The following is a 19,782-nucleotide window of genomic DNA, read 5'->3' as shown; positions in this document are numbered from 1 at the left end:
AGACATGCATCTTGCATTCCAAATCATAGATCAGACATAACTTACCACTGACCCGGAATCTTTTTAGACACTTTCCGAGGTGACGTTCAGTGTCTCTGTTAACCGATATGTGTAAATATATCTATCATGTCATATGAGTGAAGGCCAGAACAAAGATGCAATCAGTGTTGTTACTGCAGTGTCTTGCCCAGCCCATTCCGGTGGGAGGGGTTTAGCAGCATCAAAATGAGGGGGTTCGATTAATCCCGCCCGGACAGGCGTGTTTTGCGACGGCTAAAAGTGGATTGCATTCGATTTGGAACAGGACTGCCTCCCGGGCGTGAGCCAGGAGTCCCGTTCAAAGCCCACGGCGAAGTTGGTTCATTTTTTATTTAACCTTTATTTAACTCGGAAAGTCAGTTAATAACAAATTATTATTTACAATTACGGCCAAACCAGGACAACGCTGGGCCAATTGTGCGCCGCCCTATGGGACTCCCAATCACCGCCGGATGTGATGCAGTTCAAAACAAAAGTGACGCAATGAAGCTAAGATTCTGTGCTTTCCCATGCAAAAGGGATTGCGTTAGATAAAAACGCATTATCTGCTTTCCTAATGAAAAATAGATAGAAAATTCAAACATTTATTTTATGGAAAAGAGATGTGTTTCTGGACGATGCACCATGCTGCCTTGATGCCAAAATGACCGAGCGAGGCAGATTACTGTTTGGTTTGAGAAAGGAGCGCCTCCTTTTCGCCCGATGACGTATAGTGCCTAGTATAGTGCCTATGTGCGGTGCCCCGCGGCTCAGCATAAATGAATCAACCAAGCCAATCTTTTCCACCCAATCGTATTTAGCGTATTATTGAAGGGCCAAGATCCGTGTATAGTTGGTGCGCAACTGGGCATCATAGGCCGTATAGGCCTATAGACAGTCGTAGACCGTTGGTTTATAACCTAAAAGCCTACATATAGCCGATGGATTCATTTCCGACTGTTAACATTATTAGAATATAAGAAATCTTTATTTGAGCATTGCATGGAATTCCATGTGGACATTCCATAAAACAGGCCAAAATAAAAAGCAATTTCACAATCTCTACAAGGCATATTTTCTAATACAAAAAGTAAACAGATTGCAGTGGTTTGCGAACAAATATATCCTTGTTCCTCTTACAGAATGACATTCACATGAAATCTACCACAGTAATACCATACCACAGCTAGTAATGTCTAACCGAATACACAATATCATGCAGCAGTGAATAAAATACATACAAAAATGTGACATAAAAATCTAAAAAATTCCATTAAATAATGAATTTAATACTTGTTTTTTTAACTTGCACATTTTTCTTCGGAATGAACAGGGGTCTTCTAGATCATCGTAAATGTTAGCCACTGTAACAAAAAGAACAGACCATCATATTGCATTAGGCCTACCTGTGATGTGAATCCAAGCTATCTGCAGTACCATATCCATCATATTCAAGTCTGAGCAGCCATCCTTGTTTCTTTGAATAATTCATTCACTGACCTGATGGAAGTCGAGCTCAATGGAGCCACTGTCATGAGCATCAATCTTCATAAAGACTCCTGTATAAAATAAGAGTAGTTATCCATTGTTTACAGTAAAAAAAACTGTCATGAGCATCAATCTTCATAAAGACTCCTGTATAAAATAAGAGTAGTTATCCATTGTTTACAGTAAAAAAAAAACACACAGGTTACAGCTCAAACTATGAAATCAGTGCCTGGTGTTAGATTAGCTAGATTTTATATAATTGAAAAGTTTTTAAACACTGTTTCTTCATTAGTTTTAAAATGACTACAAACTGAAGTTTGTGTTTCAGCCCAAACAGCCACTTAGTCTGGAAGAGAACAAACGACATTGTTTGGAGTGAAACTACAGGCTTTGGGTTATGATACGGTAAGACAGATAAAGCAACTGTAAGTTAAATCCCTCAAGAATAAATGACTATATCGTTAACTGAAATGATGACTATTGAACAACAGGAAATCTTTATGGTTTGGGATTTTGAGAAAGCCAACTATACTCACTGAACATCATATCCAGACGCATAAGGCAGGCCACAAAGTTATCAAAGTCGATGGTCATGTCTGGCTCAGCGTAGCGAGCCACGAGGATCTGATAAATGCCATTGTTCAAAGTGAAGCCTGAGGAAGGAAAAGAAGCGTTTCCTTGTTAGAAACTGAGCAGTGAAGCATTGAGTGCAATGACAGCCTGTGTACCTAAGAGTTTCTTTCTGTTGCAAACACCTTCAGTTCAGCTCAATTCCCCTTACTCCAAACTGCTTCAATGGGTTTTTAGTCTGTTATGCACATACATTATTCACTTCGAAGACCAATCAGTTTAGGCCTTGCTCAACGGCTCAATTTCTGGAATTTGAACGCTATGGTTACGAGCACCAGTCCTTTTCCAAATCGGGTGCCTCATTACAACACCATTGATAGTTGTCCTTTCCCCTATCTACTTCTACTTAAGCGTGAACACTTTCACCAACCCATATCTGTCAGATCAGCGACATCTCCAAGGAAGCCAAAAAGATAGGCTCAATTAAAAAGTAGTCACAGGATCAGAAAATGCCAAGAGACTCGCCTGCTTCTTTCAGGGCCATACGCATCTCTGGAGTACTCATGGTGCCTGAATTGTCCATGTCATTCTTCTTATAGATACCCTGTAGGAACAAACGGCACGTTACCCAATTAAATATTTTTTTGTTATATATGCTCATAATAACAATGACGTCTTCTGCACTGCTGCCAGGTAAAACATAGCATGCTCCACATTATCAGCATGGGTAAGTACTACATCCACTATTTCCAACTTAAATGTAATGTGTGATTGTATACATTGACCATTATTTCTAAGTAGTATTTAGTTGGTTTGTTTGACTTCTGCTTAAAACCCAACCCCTCCGAGAGCACACATTCACTCACATACAGGTGGAGATGCAGGGGGGGGCTGCCACACGGGGTGCCCAGATAGCTGTTGTTTTTAAGTGCCTTGCCCAAGGGCACACATTGGCATATAGGATACCTTCGGGTTGCCAACTCACTTCCCAACAGATTTCTTCCATCAGACCCGGGATTGGAACTGACAATCCTACAGTTGCTGGCTCGCCTTTCTAACCGCTCGGCTACCTACCGCCGAAACGATGGCCTTCTATTTGTAATAAATATGAGAGTATTACAGAGGTCAAGACCCTCCTCTTTTCTTTGTGTAACTAATCTCAGATATGCATCTCATCATTGTTTTTGGTTGAGCATGTTATGTCATACCTGTGACACCTGTTGGAGAAATTGCCAGGAACTACCAATAGAAAATTGCAATCAGGGCACCCACTTCGGGGTAGAAATTCAAACCCTTCTCGACACATATCTTCGGGGTACAAATTCAAACCCTTCTCGACACATATCTTACCAGGTATTTCTGCACTTTCTTCCACAGAGTAGCGAATTCCCCAAGGCCCAATTTTCCATTCCCACTGTCCTGCTGTAGAGTTAAGATTCAAACTTTCAGTACGAGCACACCATATCGTATAATTGGTTTAACATGGAACTTAAGCAAATTTGTACCACTGGCCAGCAGATGAAAACACTGCTTTACTTAATGTGATATAAGTTAGGAGATTGACATACTATAGTATAGAACAGAGGAGACTGGTGGGAGGAGCTATAGGTGGACGGGCTCATTGTAATGGCTGGAATTTAATAAATTGAACGGTATCAAACACAACAAACATATGGAAACCACATTTAGTCTGGGAATACTGACAGAAAGAAAGGATACATCCATGAGGTTGACCATGATTCTACAGGTTTCAAGACTGAAGCCATCTGTTTTGATGTCAGTTCCTGCAAAACAATAAAAAGGACTATTGAGGGATGTTCCAGAAAAGGGAGATTAATGAGTTAGCCAGCAAATTTGTCAGATCTTGAATCAACGCTGCTCTAGATAGAATGTTCTGCGCCAGAGAGAGCTGAAACGATGGCAACGAATCATCCACAAAAAAGGATAACTCAACTCTATCCTGAATTTGTGGCTACATTCACAAGTTCTCAACCAATCAAATCAAATGTCCTACCTCTTCCAAGAATCATGTCACTCTTCCAACATGTGACACAGTGACAGACAAAATGTGGATGAATTTGCTAGTTGTTTGTTGCACTGATACATTTGTACTAGGGCATCAATGAGTGTAACCTACATAATAAAAGCTTGCATTTGCTTTATTTATCTTTCTGGAATAGCCTTCAGGTCCATCTGAAGCTGTGTGCTTTCTAGGTAGTAGGAGTAACAGAGAATAACCCTGAACAGCAATCCTTGGACGATCCAATGGTCCCAACAACACCTTGTCACTCAAGTCAACCGTGTAACCGGAGTGAGCAACAGTTGACTAGATCTTAGGGCGGGTGAAATCACTTGTACAATGGGCTATCCAGCACTGCGTATCCAACACTGTTGCCTGGATTACAGGCAACATTTGCACTGAGCTAAAGGGTAGAGCTGCCACTTTCAGGGTGCGGGACTCTAACCCGGAAGCTTACAAGAAATACCCCTATGCCCTGCAACGAACCATCAAACAGGCAAAGCGTCAATACATGGCTAAGATTGAATCATACTACACCGTCTCCAACGCTTGTCGGATGTGGCAGGGCTTGCAAATTAATACAGACTACAAAGGGAAGCAGAGCCGCGAGCTGCCCAGTGACATGAGCCTACCAGACGAGCTAAATAAATTCTATGCTTGTTTCAAGGCAAGCAACACTGGGGCATGCATGGGAGCATCAGCTGTTCCGAACGACTGTGTGATCACGCTCTCCGTAGCCGACGTGAGTAAGACCTTTAAACAGATCAACATACACAAGGCTGCGGGGCCAGACGGATTACCAGGACGTGTGCTCCGGGCATGTGCTGACCAACTGGCTGGTGTCTTCACTGACATTTTCAACATGTCCCTGATTGAGTCTGTAATACCAACATGTTTCAAGCAGACCACCATAGTCCCTGTGCCCAAGAACACAAAGGCAACCTGCCTAACTGACTACAGAACTATAACACTCACGTCCGTAGCCATGAAGTGCTTTGAAAGGCTGGTCATGGCTCACATCAACACCATTATCCCAGAAACACTAGACCCACTCCAATTTGCATACCGCCCAAACAGATCCACAGATGATGCAATCTCCATTGCACTCCACACTGCCCTTTCCCACCTGGACAAAAGGAACATCTAACCAAATGGTTACCCGGAGTATTTGCACTGTGTGCCCCCCAACCCCTCTTTTACACTGCTGCTACTCTCTGTTTATCTTATATGCATAGTCACTTTAATTCTACATTCATGTACATACTACCTCAATTGGCCTGACCAACCAGTGCTCCCGCACATTGGCTAACCGGGTTATCTGCATTGTGTCCCACCACCCACAAACTCCCCTTTTTACGCTACTGCTACTCTCTGTTCATCATATATGCATAGTCACTTTAACCATACCTACATGTACATACTACCTCAATAAGCCTGACTAACCGGTGTCTGTATATAGCCTTGCTACTGTTATTTTCAAATGTCTTTTTACTGTTGTTTTATTTCTTTACTTACCTACACACACACACACACACACACACACACACACACACACACACACACACACACACACACACACACACACACACATACCTACTTTTCGCACTATTGGTTAGAAACTGTAAGTAAGCATTTCACAGTAAGATCTACACCTGTTTTGTTCGGCGCACGTGACAAATAAACTTTGATTTGATTTAATTTGCATCTGCCTCAGATCCACAAAACAAAACTTTTACTTACGTTTGGAGACAATCTTATTCATGATGGTTTTCAGCTCTGCTGCAGAGATCTCCATGTCCTGAATAAATAAACAATACATATAAAATACAAAATGTTTTTTTTTTACACAATTTTGAATACTATAGAAATCAGAACTCCCAAGAACCGCAAAGAGAATCCTTTTCCAGGTGAATGTTGTTTAGGTTCACCCTCTTTAACATCCTTTGTAAGTGGATGAGGTGGTTAGGAGGTTGTAATGCACTGATAAAAGTGTCAAAAGAATGATGTGTAAAAATGAATGTACATCTCCTGCAAGCTTTGTAAACAAGCCTCTAAATCCTGCGTCGACTTCAGCATCAGATACAGTCTCCTAAAAAATAAAATAGTTGATATTAGAACATAATTGGAATGTTTATACATGTAAAGATATGAGAGCAATACTCACAATAAACCAAGAAACCTGAGTTGAAATCACATGTTTGTTTCTTTGGGATTCTTCTAAACAAGGACTATTAGGCACGGTTAGTTATCAATTGTCTTAAGTATCAGAAAGTACCTTAAGCATTGTTACTACCCAATTTCCTAGTAAATACTAGAGGAAACAATAGCATAAAATAAAATGAAACCAAAACATTCTGTGCACTACTCACATCATCTAAGTCTGCCTTGACAGGATCGTCACATGGTCTAAATAGCACAACATAAAAAAAAGTTGACATCAGGCAGTAACAAGTCAGACTACCAACACATTATACTGTATGTCAGAGGTCATTGTGTGTGCAGGAGTCATTTTATCACTTGGCCCTGAAAATGTATGAAACCTGAGCAAAGGTGAGAGCATTACCGAGTCTCAGTCTGCTTCTCTGAGAAAACACGGATGCAGAAGTCACCATTTAGGTGCGGCTCGAAGGTGGAGGGCACAATGAGGTACTCCCCGGGGGGCATTTTGAAGCGGGTGCTAACCTCCCGAAGGTTGACGAAGGTCTCAGACCGGGCCTTTTGAGCATGTGTCAGGAAATAATTCTTGTCCAGGTGAACCTCCCTCTGACCATGAAACTGACAGGAGAACGAACCAATCACGGAAAGATGCAGGGTGTATTTTAAGAAACAAACAAATAAAAGGCATTCCTAAAGGTTATTTAAAGTAACAGGGGTTGGAACCAAAATTATTTTCTAATTGTTTCATTCTGAACAGAACCAATATTTTTTTCGTCCCGTTCCACTGTTCCGAAAAGCAAAATAATATTCTAAACCGGTTTGAACCAAAAAGCAATTTATATTGTTTCCTTTTCAACCTCTGAAATCAGCATATTTTTTTACATTTAGCTCGACATTACATAATTTTACCAATGGATAGAGCAGCTCGCTATGGAGCGGGCAAGCTATGTAGATGCATTGGACAGGCAAGTGTAACTAATGCAGGGTGCGACATGCGACTGAAATGATGCGGGTGAGGAGAGTGCTAGGCATGAAGCGCTAGGCATCTTGTTATTATAACGTGCATTATCTGAATTAGGCCTACAAAACTTTACCTACGGAGGAGCAGCTTCTATGAAGGAACTTTGAATGTCTTTGAGTTGGCTTAACTAACATTTTACCATGATCACCTTGATCATAATTCTCATTCCATCAGTTCCACACATAATGCCACCTAGAGTTTTCAAGAGCTAGACCAGAGCTAGCTAACAAGCTTATTATTATTTTTTACCTTCATTTAACTAGGCAAGTCAGTTAAGAATAAATTCTTATTTTCATTGAAGTTTCTAGGAACAGTGGGTTAACTGCCTTGTTCAGTGGGTTAACTGCCTTGTTGTTACCTTGTCAGCTCGGGGATTCGATCTTGCAACCTTTCGGTTACAAGTCCAACACTCTAACCACCGAAGTGTGTGCAGAGTGGCACTAGAATTGAAATAAAAACACATCTTACCTTTTTGTAGTTAATAAATCCAATGGGAAACGTGATAACTGTAGTTTCCTTAACTAGCATTGAAAAAGTAAATCTATTGTTCTCGAATAAAAAATCTCTATCCCTAATTTCGGAATCATGCCTGTAAATTCATCAGCCACAGTAGACTATGCATGCTTCGGCGGGAGGGGGAGGGGCAGGAAGCCTACACACACACTGGCAAAGATTTTCAGCTGGCAAGCAGACACTGGAATACGTTTCTGAGTGACAGTGAGGGCTTTGCATTTTTTTGTGGGACTGGAAAAAAATGCCTGGAACGTAAAATAACGTTATTAACCGGTTCCCATGTTTTTAAAATAACAGTTCTGTTCCGGAACAGTAGAGATCACTTTCATTCTCAGTTCTGGTTCTGTTCCTAAATTTTTTACAATTATTTTCCAGATTTTGGTTCTGTTCCCTGAACCAGTTCCAACCCCTGGTACAGAATACAATTAAATGAGATAACTGTAACATATGTAAACATATGTAGCAGACCTTTGTTGACTATTGGTCCTTACACACTGCAAGGTCTCTTTGGTTAATCCCTCACCTGTGATGGAACCTGAAACAAAAGAAAAATCACTATATTTTCACCTCATATCAACAAATTCGTTTTCTGCCAATATCTGTTATTGTGATGCAGTTATAATCATTATAAAACTTCTGATAAGCATGTATGACCCCCTTATATAGTCTTAGTATCATCTCATAATGACAATGAAATCCTGAATTAATAACAGATATTTTCAGTCAGTTAAAAAATTACAGCATCGAAATAAACAGTTATCCAAATATATACATTCAAATATATAAATGCCAAAAACAAAACAAAGCATTGAAATGCATTTGCTAATGTCAACAGAGCATGTCAGATGCCTTTTAATTGTGACTTAAACACCTTGAACACTATCTAGTTCAACTTGTACGAGGAGTATGGAGTATGTGGAACTTTTAGTGAAACTGCTTTGCCCACTAGAACCTACCCCCCTTCCTCAAGCCACACCGCAGGGGGTTGAGAAAGACCTTCCTCACCTCATAGATGGCGAAGCCAATGGTGTGCATGTCTTCGCCTACTTTCCTCAGCCGGCGCCGGTTCTTCTGGATCAGGCCCACCACGAAGCTGCAGCCCACCTCGTTATCATCAGGGTCATCGTCCTCCTCATCCAGCCTGATCACAAACTGGGGGTTCATCCAGAAGGTGTCTGGAGTTGGGAGGGAGGTCATGGAATATACTTTTTTAAAGCATGAAATAGTGTGAGTTTACTTGGAAAGTGTTTTGTTTGAGGAGTGTTACGCTGAATGAGGTTGAATACAAGCACAAGACAGAGTAACTGTACACCCAGAAAACCAAGGACATTCCCAGCTAGTATTAGCTAACAATCCCATTATTCATTTTTATTTAGGTTATAAACAAACAATAGCATTATATAATTTCACAAACAAAGTGCTATTTATAGTCTACTTTCAAATATCCTTGGAATGTTGTGCTAATATTCAATACAATGTTGTGTACAGCATTTGTAACAACTACCACTGACACCACTGAACAAGCACTGTACACAGGCAGTTGTTTTGTAAACAAAAACACTGCGTAAACATTTCTATGAGTTCAATATAATTCCAGCTTTTGTACTGGCTTTTGCACTATTGATGCATATCAAATAGGTTCCATTGAAATGAATGGTTCTCTGCTCTCTAAGTGAATGTGAAAGTAGAGAGAGACGAATATGGTCACTTTTGAATACTTCAGCAATTGTACTCACAGGCGTGGTTCCTGCACCCCCCAGCAGTAGAACCCTTCCTCCAGCTACCATCATAGTTACACACACTCCAGTGCTTCACAGAGTCATCCGTTAGTGTATCTGGGGTCAGAGTGCAAATCTCTATGCGAGAGTAATGCCGCAGGAACTCTGTAAATGACATCCTGCACATGGGCAAGAATGGGTGGAATACTTAGCTGATACCAGTTGATAGATTAAAGGGGACAGATCCACTTTAAAGGTAAATGCATTTTGTAACTTTCATTTAATTTTCATTTCAGGTACTATAAACACATTTGGGCAAGAAGCTTAACTAAAAGATAAAACTGAAAAAAACAAAACAGAAACACTAACAAAAAAATTACATTTGCTACGATCCACCCTTCAGTTTAGAAACAAAAACAGGGGCAGCACTTTTGACTGGAAATTACAGAATGCACCTTTCATTGGTCATAACATAAAACATCTTCTGGCACCAGTGGTGTAAAGTATTTAAGTAAAAATACTTTAAAGTACTACTTAAGTAGCTTTTATGGGTATCTGTACTTTAATACTTATATTTTTTTACTTTTACTTCACTACATTCCTGAAGAAAAGTATGTACTTTTTACTCCATACATTTTCCCTGACATCCAAAAGTACTCATTACATTTTGAATGCTTAGCAGGATGGGAAAATTGTCAAATTCAAGCACTTACTAAGATAAATTCCCTGGTCATCCCTACTGCCTCTGATCTGGTAGACTCACTAAACACACATGCTTAGTTTGTAAATGATGTCTGAGTGATGGAGTGTGCCCTGGCTAAGTATATTTAAACCCAAATACTTTTAGACTTTTACTCAAGTAGTATTTTACTGGGTGACTCACTTTAACTTGATTAATTTTCTATCAAGATATCTTTACTTTTACTCAAGTATGACAACTGGGTACTTTTTTCACCACTGTCTGGCACAATAGTTACTGTTAAGCGAATGCATATAACATAACATATGTCTTAAGGCTACAGCTAGCAATTTTAGCCTAACAGGTTTATTAATGCTTTGACTACAGGTAAAACATTTTAACTAACAGGGTTCAAGGCTTTGGCTACATCTAGAAATGTTGGCCTAAGTGTAGCGGACATGAGTCCGGCTCATAGTCTCGTAATGGGGTATCCCCGCGTGCAAGCGACTTCAAAATCAATGTCACTCTGGGCCCAACAGGAAATATTGTGGGTTTCTCCTGTGAGAGACCAGGGTTCACATCCTGCCCATGACATAAGGGCAACATTTTTGTAATGCAAAACCATTATGTGCAAAACTTATCATAAACCTCAATATAATTTGGCAGCTTGATTTATTTGGAAACTCTTCAACAATAAGCATTAAAAGGACAAGGTTATCTAAACTAGTATTAATCACCTCATAACACACATTATTGAAAAGTTTGTAACTTGGCGTAAGATACGTAGCTCAATGTGTTACCCATATTTCTTAGTATTAGACACAAGGTTATCAACTCTAAATAACTAAAATTGTTGTACCAGAATTCTCCATCATCAGCTTTGACGTTCTGGCGCTCTGAATCATCAACGGAGTTCCACTCTGAGGAGCTGGAAGGAGGGCAAAGCAGTGAAAGGTCATATAAGGTACAAGGAACCTTCATTTCTCTGAGCTATTGTTCTGATAAAGGCACACCTGTCACTCCAAGCCCCTGTCCACTCCACTTGACCCCAAGGGTTACGTATCCTGATCAGCTTCTCCTTACGGCCACGATAGGTCACCTAAAAACACATGCACAACTTACACTTAAGTACCCTCATGGACCATCAATTGGGATCATGTGGGTGGGGGAATGATTGCGTCTTCACAGTCATTATCAGTTGGGTGACACATTACATTAAGTTGCCCTTATGGCATAACGAGAATGTTTATAGTTAGAAGAATGTAGTAATTTATCATTTATTTATTTTTTTGACCAAAATGTTAAAAAATTCCACATATCTACAGTTGTCGGAAGTTTACATACACTTAGGTTGGAGTCATCTGTACAAACAATAGTATGCAAGTATAAACACCATGGGACCACGCAGCCGTCATACCGCTCAGAAAGGGGACGTGTTCTGTCTCCTAGAGATGAATGTACGTTGGTGTGAAAAGTGCAAATCAATCCCAGAAGAACAGCAAAGAACCTTGTGAAGATGCTGGAGGAAACAGGTACAAAAGTATCTATATCCACAGTAAAACGAGTCCTATATCAACATAACCTGAAAGGCCGCTCAGCAAGGGAGAAGCCACTGCTCCAAAAACCGCCATAAAAAAAGCCAGACTACGGTTTGCAACTGCACATGGGGACAAAGATCATACTTTTTGGAGAAATGTCTTCTGGTCTGATAGAACTGTTTGGCCATAATGACCATCGTTATGTTTGGAGGAAAAAGGGGGAGGCTTGCAAGTCGAAGAACACCATCCCAACCGTGAAGCACTGGGGTGGCAGCATCATGTTGTGGGGGCACTTTGCTGCAGGAGGGACTGGTGCCCTTCAGAAAATAGATGGCATCATGGGGTAGGAAAATTATGTGGATATATTGAAGCAACATCTCAAGACATCAGTCAGGAAGTTAAAGCTTGGTCGCAAATGGGTCTTCCAAATGGACAATGACCCCTGGCACACTTCCAAAGTTGTGGCCAAATGGCTTAAGGACAACAAAGTCAAAGTATTGGAGTGGCCATCACAAAGCCCTGACCTCAATCCTATAGAAAATTTGTGGGCAGAACTGAAAAAGTGTGTGCGAACAAGGAGGCCTACAAACCTGACTCAGTTACACCAACTCTGTCAGGAGGAATGGGCCAAAATTCACCCAACTTATGGGAAGCTTGTGGCTACATTGTGGTTACATGAAGCGTTTGACCCAAGTTAAACAATTTAAAGGCAATGCTACCAAATACTAACTGAGTGTATGTAAACTTCTGACTCATTGGGAATGTGATGAAAGAAATAAAAGCTGAAAGAAATAATTCTCTCTACTATTATTTTGACGTTTCACATTCTTAAAATAAAGTGGTGAACCTTTCTGACCTAAGACAGGGAATTTTTACTAGGATTAAATGTCAGGAATTGTGAAAAACTGTGTTTAAATGCATTTGGCTAAGGTGTATGTAAACTTCCGACTTCAACTGTACATCATCTACTTTCATTTTGGGTCTCACCTCAACTGCCCCTGTTAGGGAGTAGGCATGCCCTTTCACCAGCTTCTGTCGTGTGACTGCCTCAGAATCAGCGGCGCTGGTTATCTGCACCAACACAGGAAAACTAGGATTAGACCAAAGAATTGTAGGGGTGTGAGAAAAAACTTGGAATGAACTATGAACTGAATAGTTACACAAGACCTAGATGCTAATATTGTATTCAGTATATTTTGAACTTCAACTTGACCAGGTTACTTCCTACCAAGATGCTTTTTTCCTTGCCACTGACACCCCTGATAGGTATTTTGGCTTAGGTCTAGGTTACTATTGTTAAGCACTTTGTAACAAATGTGTTTAAAAAATAACTGCATAACTTGATTGATTGATTGATCTGTTTATGTTACACATTCACCCCTTTCTACTCTACCTCTCGTAACGTACTTCACACATTGATTTCCCATTTCTAAACGCACACACTGTGCAAGTAAACCTATATACCCAACACACTATCCAAAAGGATAATTTTAAACATATATTTGAATGATATTTTAAAAATATATATATTTTAACGGTCTATGGTGATAATTGTGCTGTTAAAATAAACAGAGTGAAAAGGACAGAAACGAGAGCCTTACGTCAATGGAGCAGCCAAGCAGAGCCCCTGACTCAATTGCCTTCTTAATAATCTGGAACATGTTCGGAGGGGGTTTCCTCAGGTCGTAGTTCTCTGCAATGCCCCCAGTGAAGTCCTCAAAGCCCTCAGTGGTGGAGCCCCCAGACAGGGCCTCGTAGCAGCCATTCACCCTGTGGGCAAGGCAGAAAGACTGAAATTAAAAATACTAAATCACACATGTTTAAAATAGGTCACACAATGGTTTCCCCTACAATGCCTAAAGAAAGTATTGTATTCTTACACCGGCAGTTAATCATTAAGGCAGCGCAAGTATATAGACTCACTTGGCGTAGGCCTTCTCCAGCAGTGCACTCCAGAACTCTGAGCCCTCAGCTGAGTGAACAAACAGCAGCTCTCCATCTTTTGTGGGCAGCCTGTCATCAATGACAACATCCACCCACTCCCCAAACTGCCAAAACTGTGTAATGGGGGACAGAAATTAATACATACAATTGCGTACCATAATTTAGATTTAGTTTAGACCTTGTGTATTTTCAACCTATGGATTTAAATGGTTAAACACATGTAGCATATTTTTGATTACATTAAAGGTACACATAGCTACCTATTTGTATTTTGGGTGAGTACACAGAGTACACATAGATTACAAACAGAAGCCTAACATTATTTTGCTTTTTTCGCTTTTATTTTACCTGAAAATGAAAAATGCCAGCGTAACTTTCCCCAAAGCTCTGTCCAACGGGGACCACTCTAGCCATGACATCTTCATTGAGTGTCAAAGAGGCAATGGCAGCTAAAAGCCAACAGTCACCTAAATTAAAAAAAAAGAACAGAATCTAAGTTTGTATATTTGGGTTTATTTGCATTATTTATATAGATTACGGTTGTGTACTTTAGGGGAATACTTGCATTATGATTTTAACCACAAGCAGTGAGTGCACCAAGCTATTGCCCAATGCAAACAAGAGTGCATTGTGACGTGGCAACACACTGGAAGGATATGTCTGTAGCTAACCTCCTCTCATGTTATGTAGTTTCCAATGGGGACAGGGAACAATAAACAGATCTGTTAAGTCCACCCAGAGAACAGCAGAAAGCGAAAAGCCAACAGTCACTTGACAATAAAATAACTGGTTCTAAGTGGTGTAACTGGTTGATTTTGGGTTATCTATTATATTATCGATGCAGTTGTGACATTTGCAATGTAAGGCGAACCATTAACTGGAGACAAACAATTTTGTATACTAGGGTCCTATCATAAAGTTTGTTATGAGGACATAGGCCATTGAGTCAAATTGTCAAGTTAAGTCAATTGAGGAAATCCAATGAACAAAACTAGGTAACAAAATATTAGTTATATTATAACGTTTTTCTCAATCGCGTGCAAGCGTTTTTTTTCCCCAGAACTGTGGACAAATGTAACTGTAGCAGAACAACAATGATCAAATGGCCAAATTAATTTGACAAACTTCTGATCACTTTTTCGTCTTTGTATCTGGATTGCATATCTTAGACGCCCTTTTGCAAAACTATAAATACAAATAAATAAAAATCAGTGAACACAACATTTGGTAACACTTTACTTCACACCTAGCATCATAACACATTATGATACGGTCATAACCATGTCATAAGGTGTCATAACAGCTGACATAACTTGTGATAACCTGTGATAATATGGTGATAACACTGTCATGACCCTTATATTAACACCTGCTGTGACATATATGGCGTTATTTTATGGCTGGTTATGACACCTACGTTCAAATGTGTTTTTTTCCCTGCCAAGAAAATTGATGTGTGTTTCTTAAGTCCTGTGTTGTTGTTGTAAAGAATTCTTTAAAGTCGTGTTATTAAACTTTATAACACTGTCAAGAAGCACTATGACCATCCTGTGTCACTTTACTTGGACTAAGAAAATACACTTTAAGACACTGTCAAGAAGCATTATGACCGTCAGAATCATATAAGCCAGATAGGCCTATTACGTACATGCCCTTATGTCAATCATCAGTCTGCTCCTGCATTCATCCCAGTCATCAGCAACAGAGAATTGGGGTAGGTACATGTTTGACATCAGTGTGTGCGCAATTACAATGATAATTCAATATGGTCAATTTCAGAAAATGTTTACAACATATAATTACTGTTGACAAATAGGCTATGGTGTAATTGAATGTTTTGCCTTGTGATGTGGGTTTTGACACTCTTATGTAGGTGCCATAACCAGCCATGAAACAATGCAACATATGTCACAACAGGTCTAAATATATGTGTCATGACACTGTTATGACCATATTGCGACAGACGACACGCTATGTCAGCTGTTATGACATATAACGTGTTATGACACTAGGTGTCAAGTTCACTGTTAAGTGTTTTGTTCTCTAAATCATTTCACATTTTCATCAGAAAATAAATAAGTTTGATTGTGTTCACTGTTGCCAGCCATCATCAGTAAATAATAGTGCACAAAATTCTAAATCACCATCAGTTCCATATTTTAACAACATTGCGGACATGCAGAGGTGCAGAGAATAAGGTTGGGTTATTTCTAAGTAACTTTGGTTTAGTCCTAAGTCGTCATTTCCAACACTTTGACCTTCTATTACAGCATTTTTCTTTGGTGTGTGTTGAGGCTTATACATTCATCATATAAGTTGTGTTTCTCCACTGTATTTACATTTCGTTACTTCTATTGGGGATTGTCTGCTTGGTGATGGAAAGGCTACAAAGGTATACGTAGACCAGCCTACTTATTATATACATGGAATTGGTTTCTGATGATACCGATTAATATATCCTGCACACAATGCTATTTTCCATTTTCTTTTTGATTAGAAACAATATTTAACTTGATGTATATGAATTTATTTGGTGAAAAACGCATAAAAGGACAATAATTGGCCATAATATAGCACCTTGATAGTTGAATTTCCAATTTGATCAATAAGTGACTACAAAGAAAATATATTGATTTTTTTTAAGACAGACTAACTTTCTGTTTTGTCAGTATGTTGTGTTAATCCTTTTGCAGGAAGTCATGTTCTTTTAAGGATTGTATTTGCGATGGATTCATGTATTTTCTGTTTTGAAAATCAACACTGTTCTAAAAAATGCTTGTATGCGATTGAAAACATGTTTAATATATAAGTTAATTTAACTTAATATTTCACATCAGCAGGGTAACTAAGTTGAAACAGTTAAACAACTTACAGTCTGTTATACACGCTCAGAACATATCAAGATTAAAAGAAGCATTATAAATTGGCCTTGAAGCTGTCAGTTTACAAAAAGAAAGCTTAGCGGGCATGCATGTTTTCACAGTGGTAGCTTTGAAAAAAGATAAACTAGAATTCTGGTGTGGTTTTACAGAGGCACGCACACAAGTGGTGAGCCAGCCTGTGAAAAACAAACAATTATATTCTCCAATTCTGCAAACTAGTTACAACAGAGAAAGGCAGACTTTGTGTGTGTGCCCACGTGTGTGTGTGTGTGTGTGTGTGTGTGTGTGTGTGTGTGTGTGTGTGTGTGTGTGTGTGTGTGTGTGTGTGTGTGTGTGGTCTTCACTTCCCACTTGGGCACAGTCTCCTTAAAAGCATATGGTGCCGTTGATTAAACCAGTGACAAACAATGGCCAAACCCCTTTCTGTGGTATGAGGATGATATCAAATTTCAGCTGCATTTTTTCAAGGCCAAAAAACTTTATTATCCCATTTAGATGATTGCCCTTCCTGAATATATACTAGAAAAGGCACAGTTATATGTTTCAGGTGGTTTGTATTATTTATTTGGCAGAAGACTGGACTCTACAATAAACAGTGCTGAGTAAGGTCATGGAGCTCTTATGCAGTGCATGAAGAATGTAAATGTTTTAAGCCATGAGTGTAGGGACTGTACTAGTTCAACTCGCGTTTTGATGCAATGGGGGCTTTTTACAAAGGCAGTTTTTCAAATAAAAATTGCTTTGCAGTGGAGCCTATAAGAGTGTGACATAACTTACCTAGAGCTCCTTGACAGATGTCTGTTCTGGTGGCTCCTCCAACAATGAACTCTGGACTTGAGCACAACTCCTGAGGATATTATGTCACATTTAACCATGCATTAACCACAAGAGCAGAAAACAAACAACAAAGCCAAGAGCATTTTCTATGCTTAGGATATCTAATGTAAAAGCAAAGGAGAAATTGATAAATCAAGTAACAATTTCAAATTATATATTAAGAAATTCACAATCTACATAGTATATGCAATAGTGTCAAGCTGTCGCAAATTCCAAATTCTTTACAAGCATTCTTAAGAATCATTAAACTGCATAAATCAACGCTTGGCTTTGTTTTATTCTGGCCTCCGTTGGACAAATCTTTTCTCAGCAGCACGAGTAGACTATTGACGCAGATGAGTTGAGCTTGATTCAAAAGCCCCTCTACTTAATATTTTAGAAAATAATCACAGAATAGGCTATAGGACAAATGATGCACGGGTAGTTTAAAACGCACGGAGCAACAAAATGAACGGAGCAAGTATGATGGGAAATTGGAAATACATATATTTTATAATGTTTAAAATAAAACTTTCTAAATAAACTTAAACATGTAACATTAATGGGTGGAAAAAATAGACTTACTCCTGGCCTTTTCCATTGCACTGCTCTAGTTTTGTACGAGCCTGGTCCGAGTTCATTAAAGCCCAAAGATTCGGGTGCGGCTGGGAAAGTTGGATCCGAGAATAGCCCTCCTCGATTTAAACATTGCGCCCTAAGCGCTTCAAAATCCTGATTGAGATATTTCACCGCATTAGCATTAGTGCCAAACCCTGCAGCCAATGCCCGCTTTTTAGCTAGGTTAGACGCCATTCCAGACATTATCAGTGAGATGCTGTACAACGTCGTTATCACCAAAAAATCTACAGATGTTAATGGAAAGTTTTGCTGTGACTCTCCGCCCAAAACTTTTACAGGCGTGGCTTGTCAGACGCAAGTTAATGCGTGTTTTCTCAACATCTCTTACGGGGAAAAGAAAGAGCTCAATTGAACATCTCCATACAATTTTCACATCTTTAATTGCACATTAACAACACATATTTTAGAAATCAGACATCTCTAATATTCATTGGGCATTTGACATGAATTGAACGTTCTTTGTAGTGTAGCCAACACTACTAGCCTTTCCATTAACAAAGTCAACTAATAATAGTCTAGGCCAGGTATTCACATTTTTTTAATATATTTTTTTAAAATTAAAAATATTTTAAAAAAAACATTCTCCACATTTTCAAACAGTCCATTTATATTTTCCAATGGGGCTATATGTTTTTTTTTTCTTGCCTGAGTAGCCTTGTTTCACTGACATCTAACCATCTAGTGTTCAGCGAAATTACAACACAATGTCAAATACAGGTAGCATAGTCATATAATTAACATCCAATCACATTAACCTTTACTCTCTAGCGGGAATTCCACTAACAGTCCATATGTAGCCAATCGAAGAGGCGCAAATATGATGAGAACTACATTGATTTGGGGTTCACTTATATTGGGAGTAGTGCCTTTCCTCAGCCACAGTGTGTTATATGTGCTAAAGTACTATCTCACAACTCGATGAAACCTTCACTCTTGCACAGACATTTAGAAACAAAACATGCCAATTTGAAAAATTTGCCACAGGAGTTTTTTGAGTGAGAATTAAGACGACTTCCGAGTAGTAAGACGTGTATAAAAGCAACAGATACCATTAATAAGAAGGGGCTAGAACCGTCTTATATGGTGAGCTACTGAGTGGCTAGGACAGGCAAGCCCCATACTGTTGTGGAGGACTTAATTCTTCCTGCTACTGCAGATATGGCTGGAACAATGCTGGGGGAAAACGCCCCAAAAACTATACAGGCAATGCCTTCATCAAACAACACTGTTTCACAACATATCAGTGACATGGCAGGAGATGTTTTGAAACAATTACTGCTTTGCATACAAGCCAGTGAATTCTATGCATTACAGCTGGATGAGTCAACAGGCGTGGCGGGCTTGGCACAGCTCCTGGTATATGTCCGTTACATTTACGGGGGGTCAATTAAGGAAGACTTCCTCTTCTGCAAACCACTGGAAACCAGGACAACAGGAGAGGATATTTTAAAAGTACAGCTTTGTGACATCAAATGGACTTTGGTGGTCAAGATGTGTTGGTATCTGTACTGATGGCGCAAAACCCATGACAGGGAGACATAGTGGAGTGTTAAGCGTGCAAGCAGTTGCCCCCGACGCCACTTGGGTACACTGCAGCATCCATCTATACTGCAGCATCCACCTATACTGCAGCATCCACCTATACTGCAGCATCCACCTATACTGCAGCATCCACCTATACAGCAGCATCCACCGAGAGGCTCTTGCTGCCAAGGGAATTAATGCCTGACAGCTTGAAAGATGTTTTGGACACTAGAGTGAAAATGGTTAACTTTGTTA

At 39.6% G+C, this 19,782-nt stretch overlaps 2 protein-coding genes across 5 annotated transcripts in view; both read right to left on the bottom strand.

Annotated features, from left to right (window-relative positions):
* Positions 1-366, bottom strand: part of LOC110493821 (calpain-1 catalytic subunit) — a 29,751-nt gene extending 29,385 nt beyond the window's left edge. For 2 of the 4 annotated variants that reach the window (XM_036949800.1, XM_036949801.1), the window contains exon 1: positions 53-366. The gene's annotated coding sequence lies outside the window, so the exon portion shown is untranslated. Of the gene's footprint in view, positions 1-45 lie in introns of all 4 variants that reach the window. The other 2 variants (XM_021568323.2, XM_021568322.2) reach the window with 2 other exon arrangements.
* Positions 367-987: 621 nt separating this feature from the next.
* Positions 988-18,215, bottom strand: LOC100135837 (m-calpain). The gene is given in 21 exon segments (NM_001124229.1): positions 988-1,382; positions 1,519-1,577; positions 2,043-2,159; positions 2,602-2,680; positions 3,427-3,495; positions 3,796-3,860; positions 5,837-5,894; positions 6,120-6,185; positions 6,466-6,502; positions 6,660-6,871; positions 8,311-8,322; positions 8,793-8,962; positions 9,524-9,684; positions 11,044-11,112; positions 11,198-11,283; positions 12,710-12,793; positions 13,324-13,492; positions 13,646-13,779; positions 14,015-14,133; positions 17,326-17,395; positions 17,950-18,215. Coding segments are annotated over 21 exon segments (2,097 nt in total). The 5' UTR covers positions 18,187-18,215; the 3' UTR covers positions 988-1,358.
* Between the last annotated feature and the right edge of the window lie 1,567 nt (positions 18,216-19,782).

This window comes from Oncorhynchus mykiss, chromosome 17, assembly GCF_013265735.2.
Source record: "Oncorhynchus mykiss isolate Arlee chromosome 17, USDA_OmykA_1.1, whole genome shotgun sequence".
Classification (NCBI taxonomy): domain Eukaryota; kingdom Metazoa; phylum Chordata; class Actinopteri; order Salmoniformes; family Salmonidae; genus Oncorhynchus; species Oncorhynchus mykiss.
The sequence above is the reverse complement of the archived record's forward strand: the minus strand, read 5'-3'. Positions and strand labels throughout refer to the sequence as shown.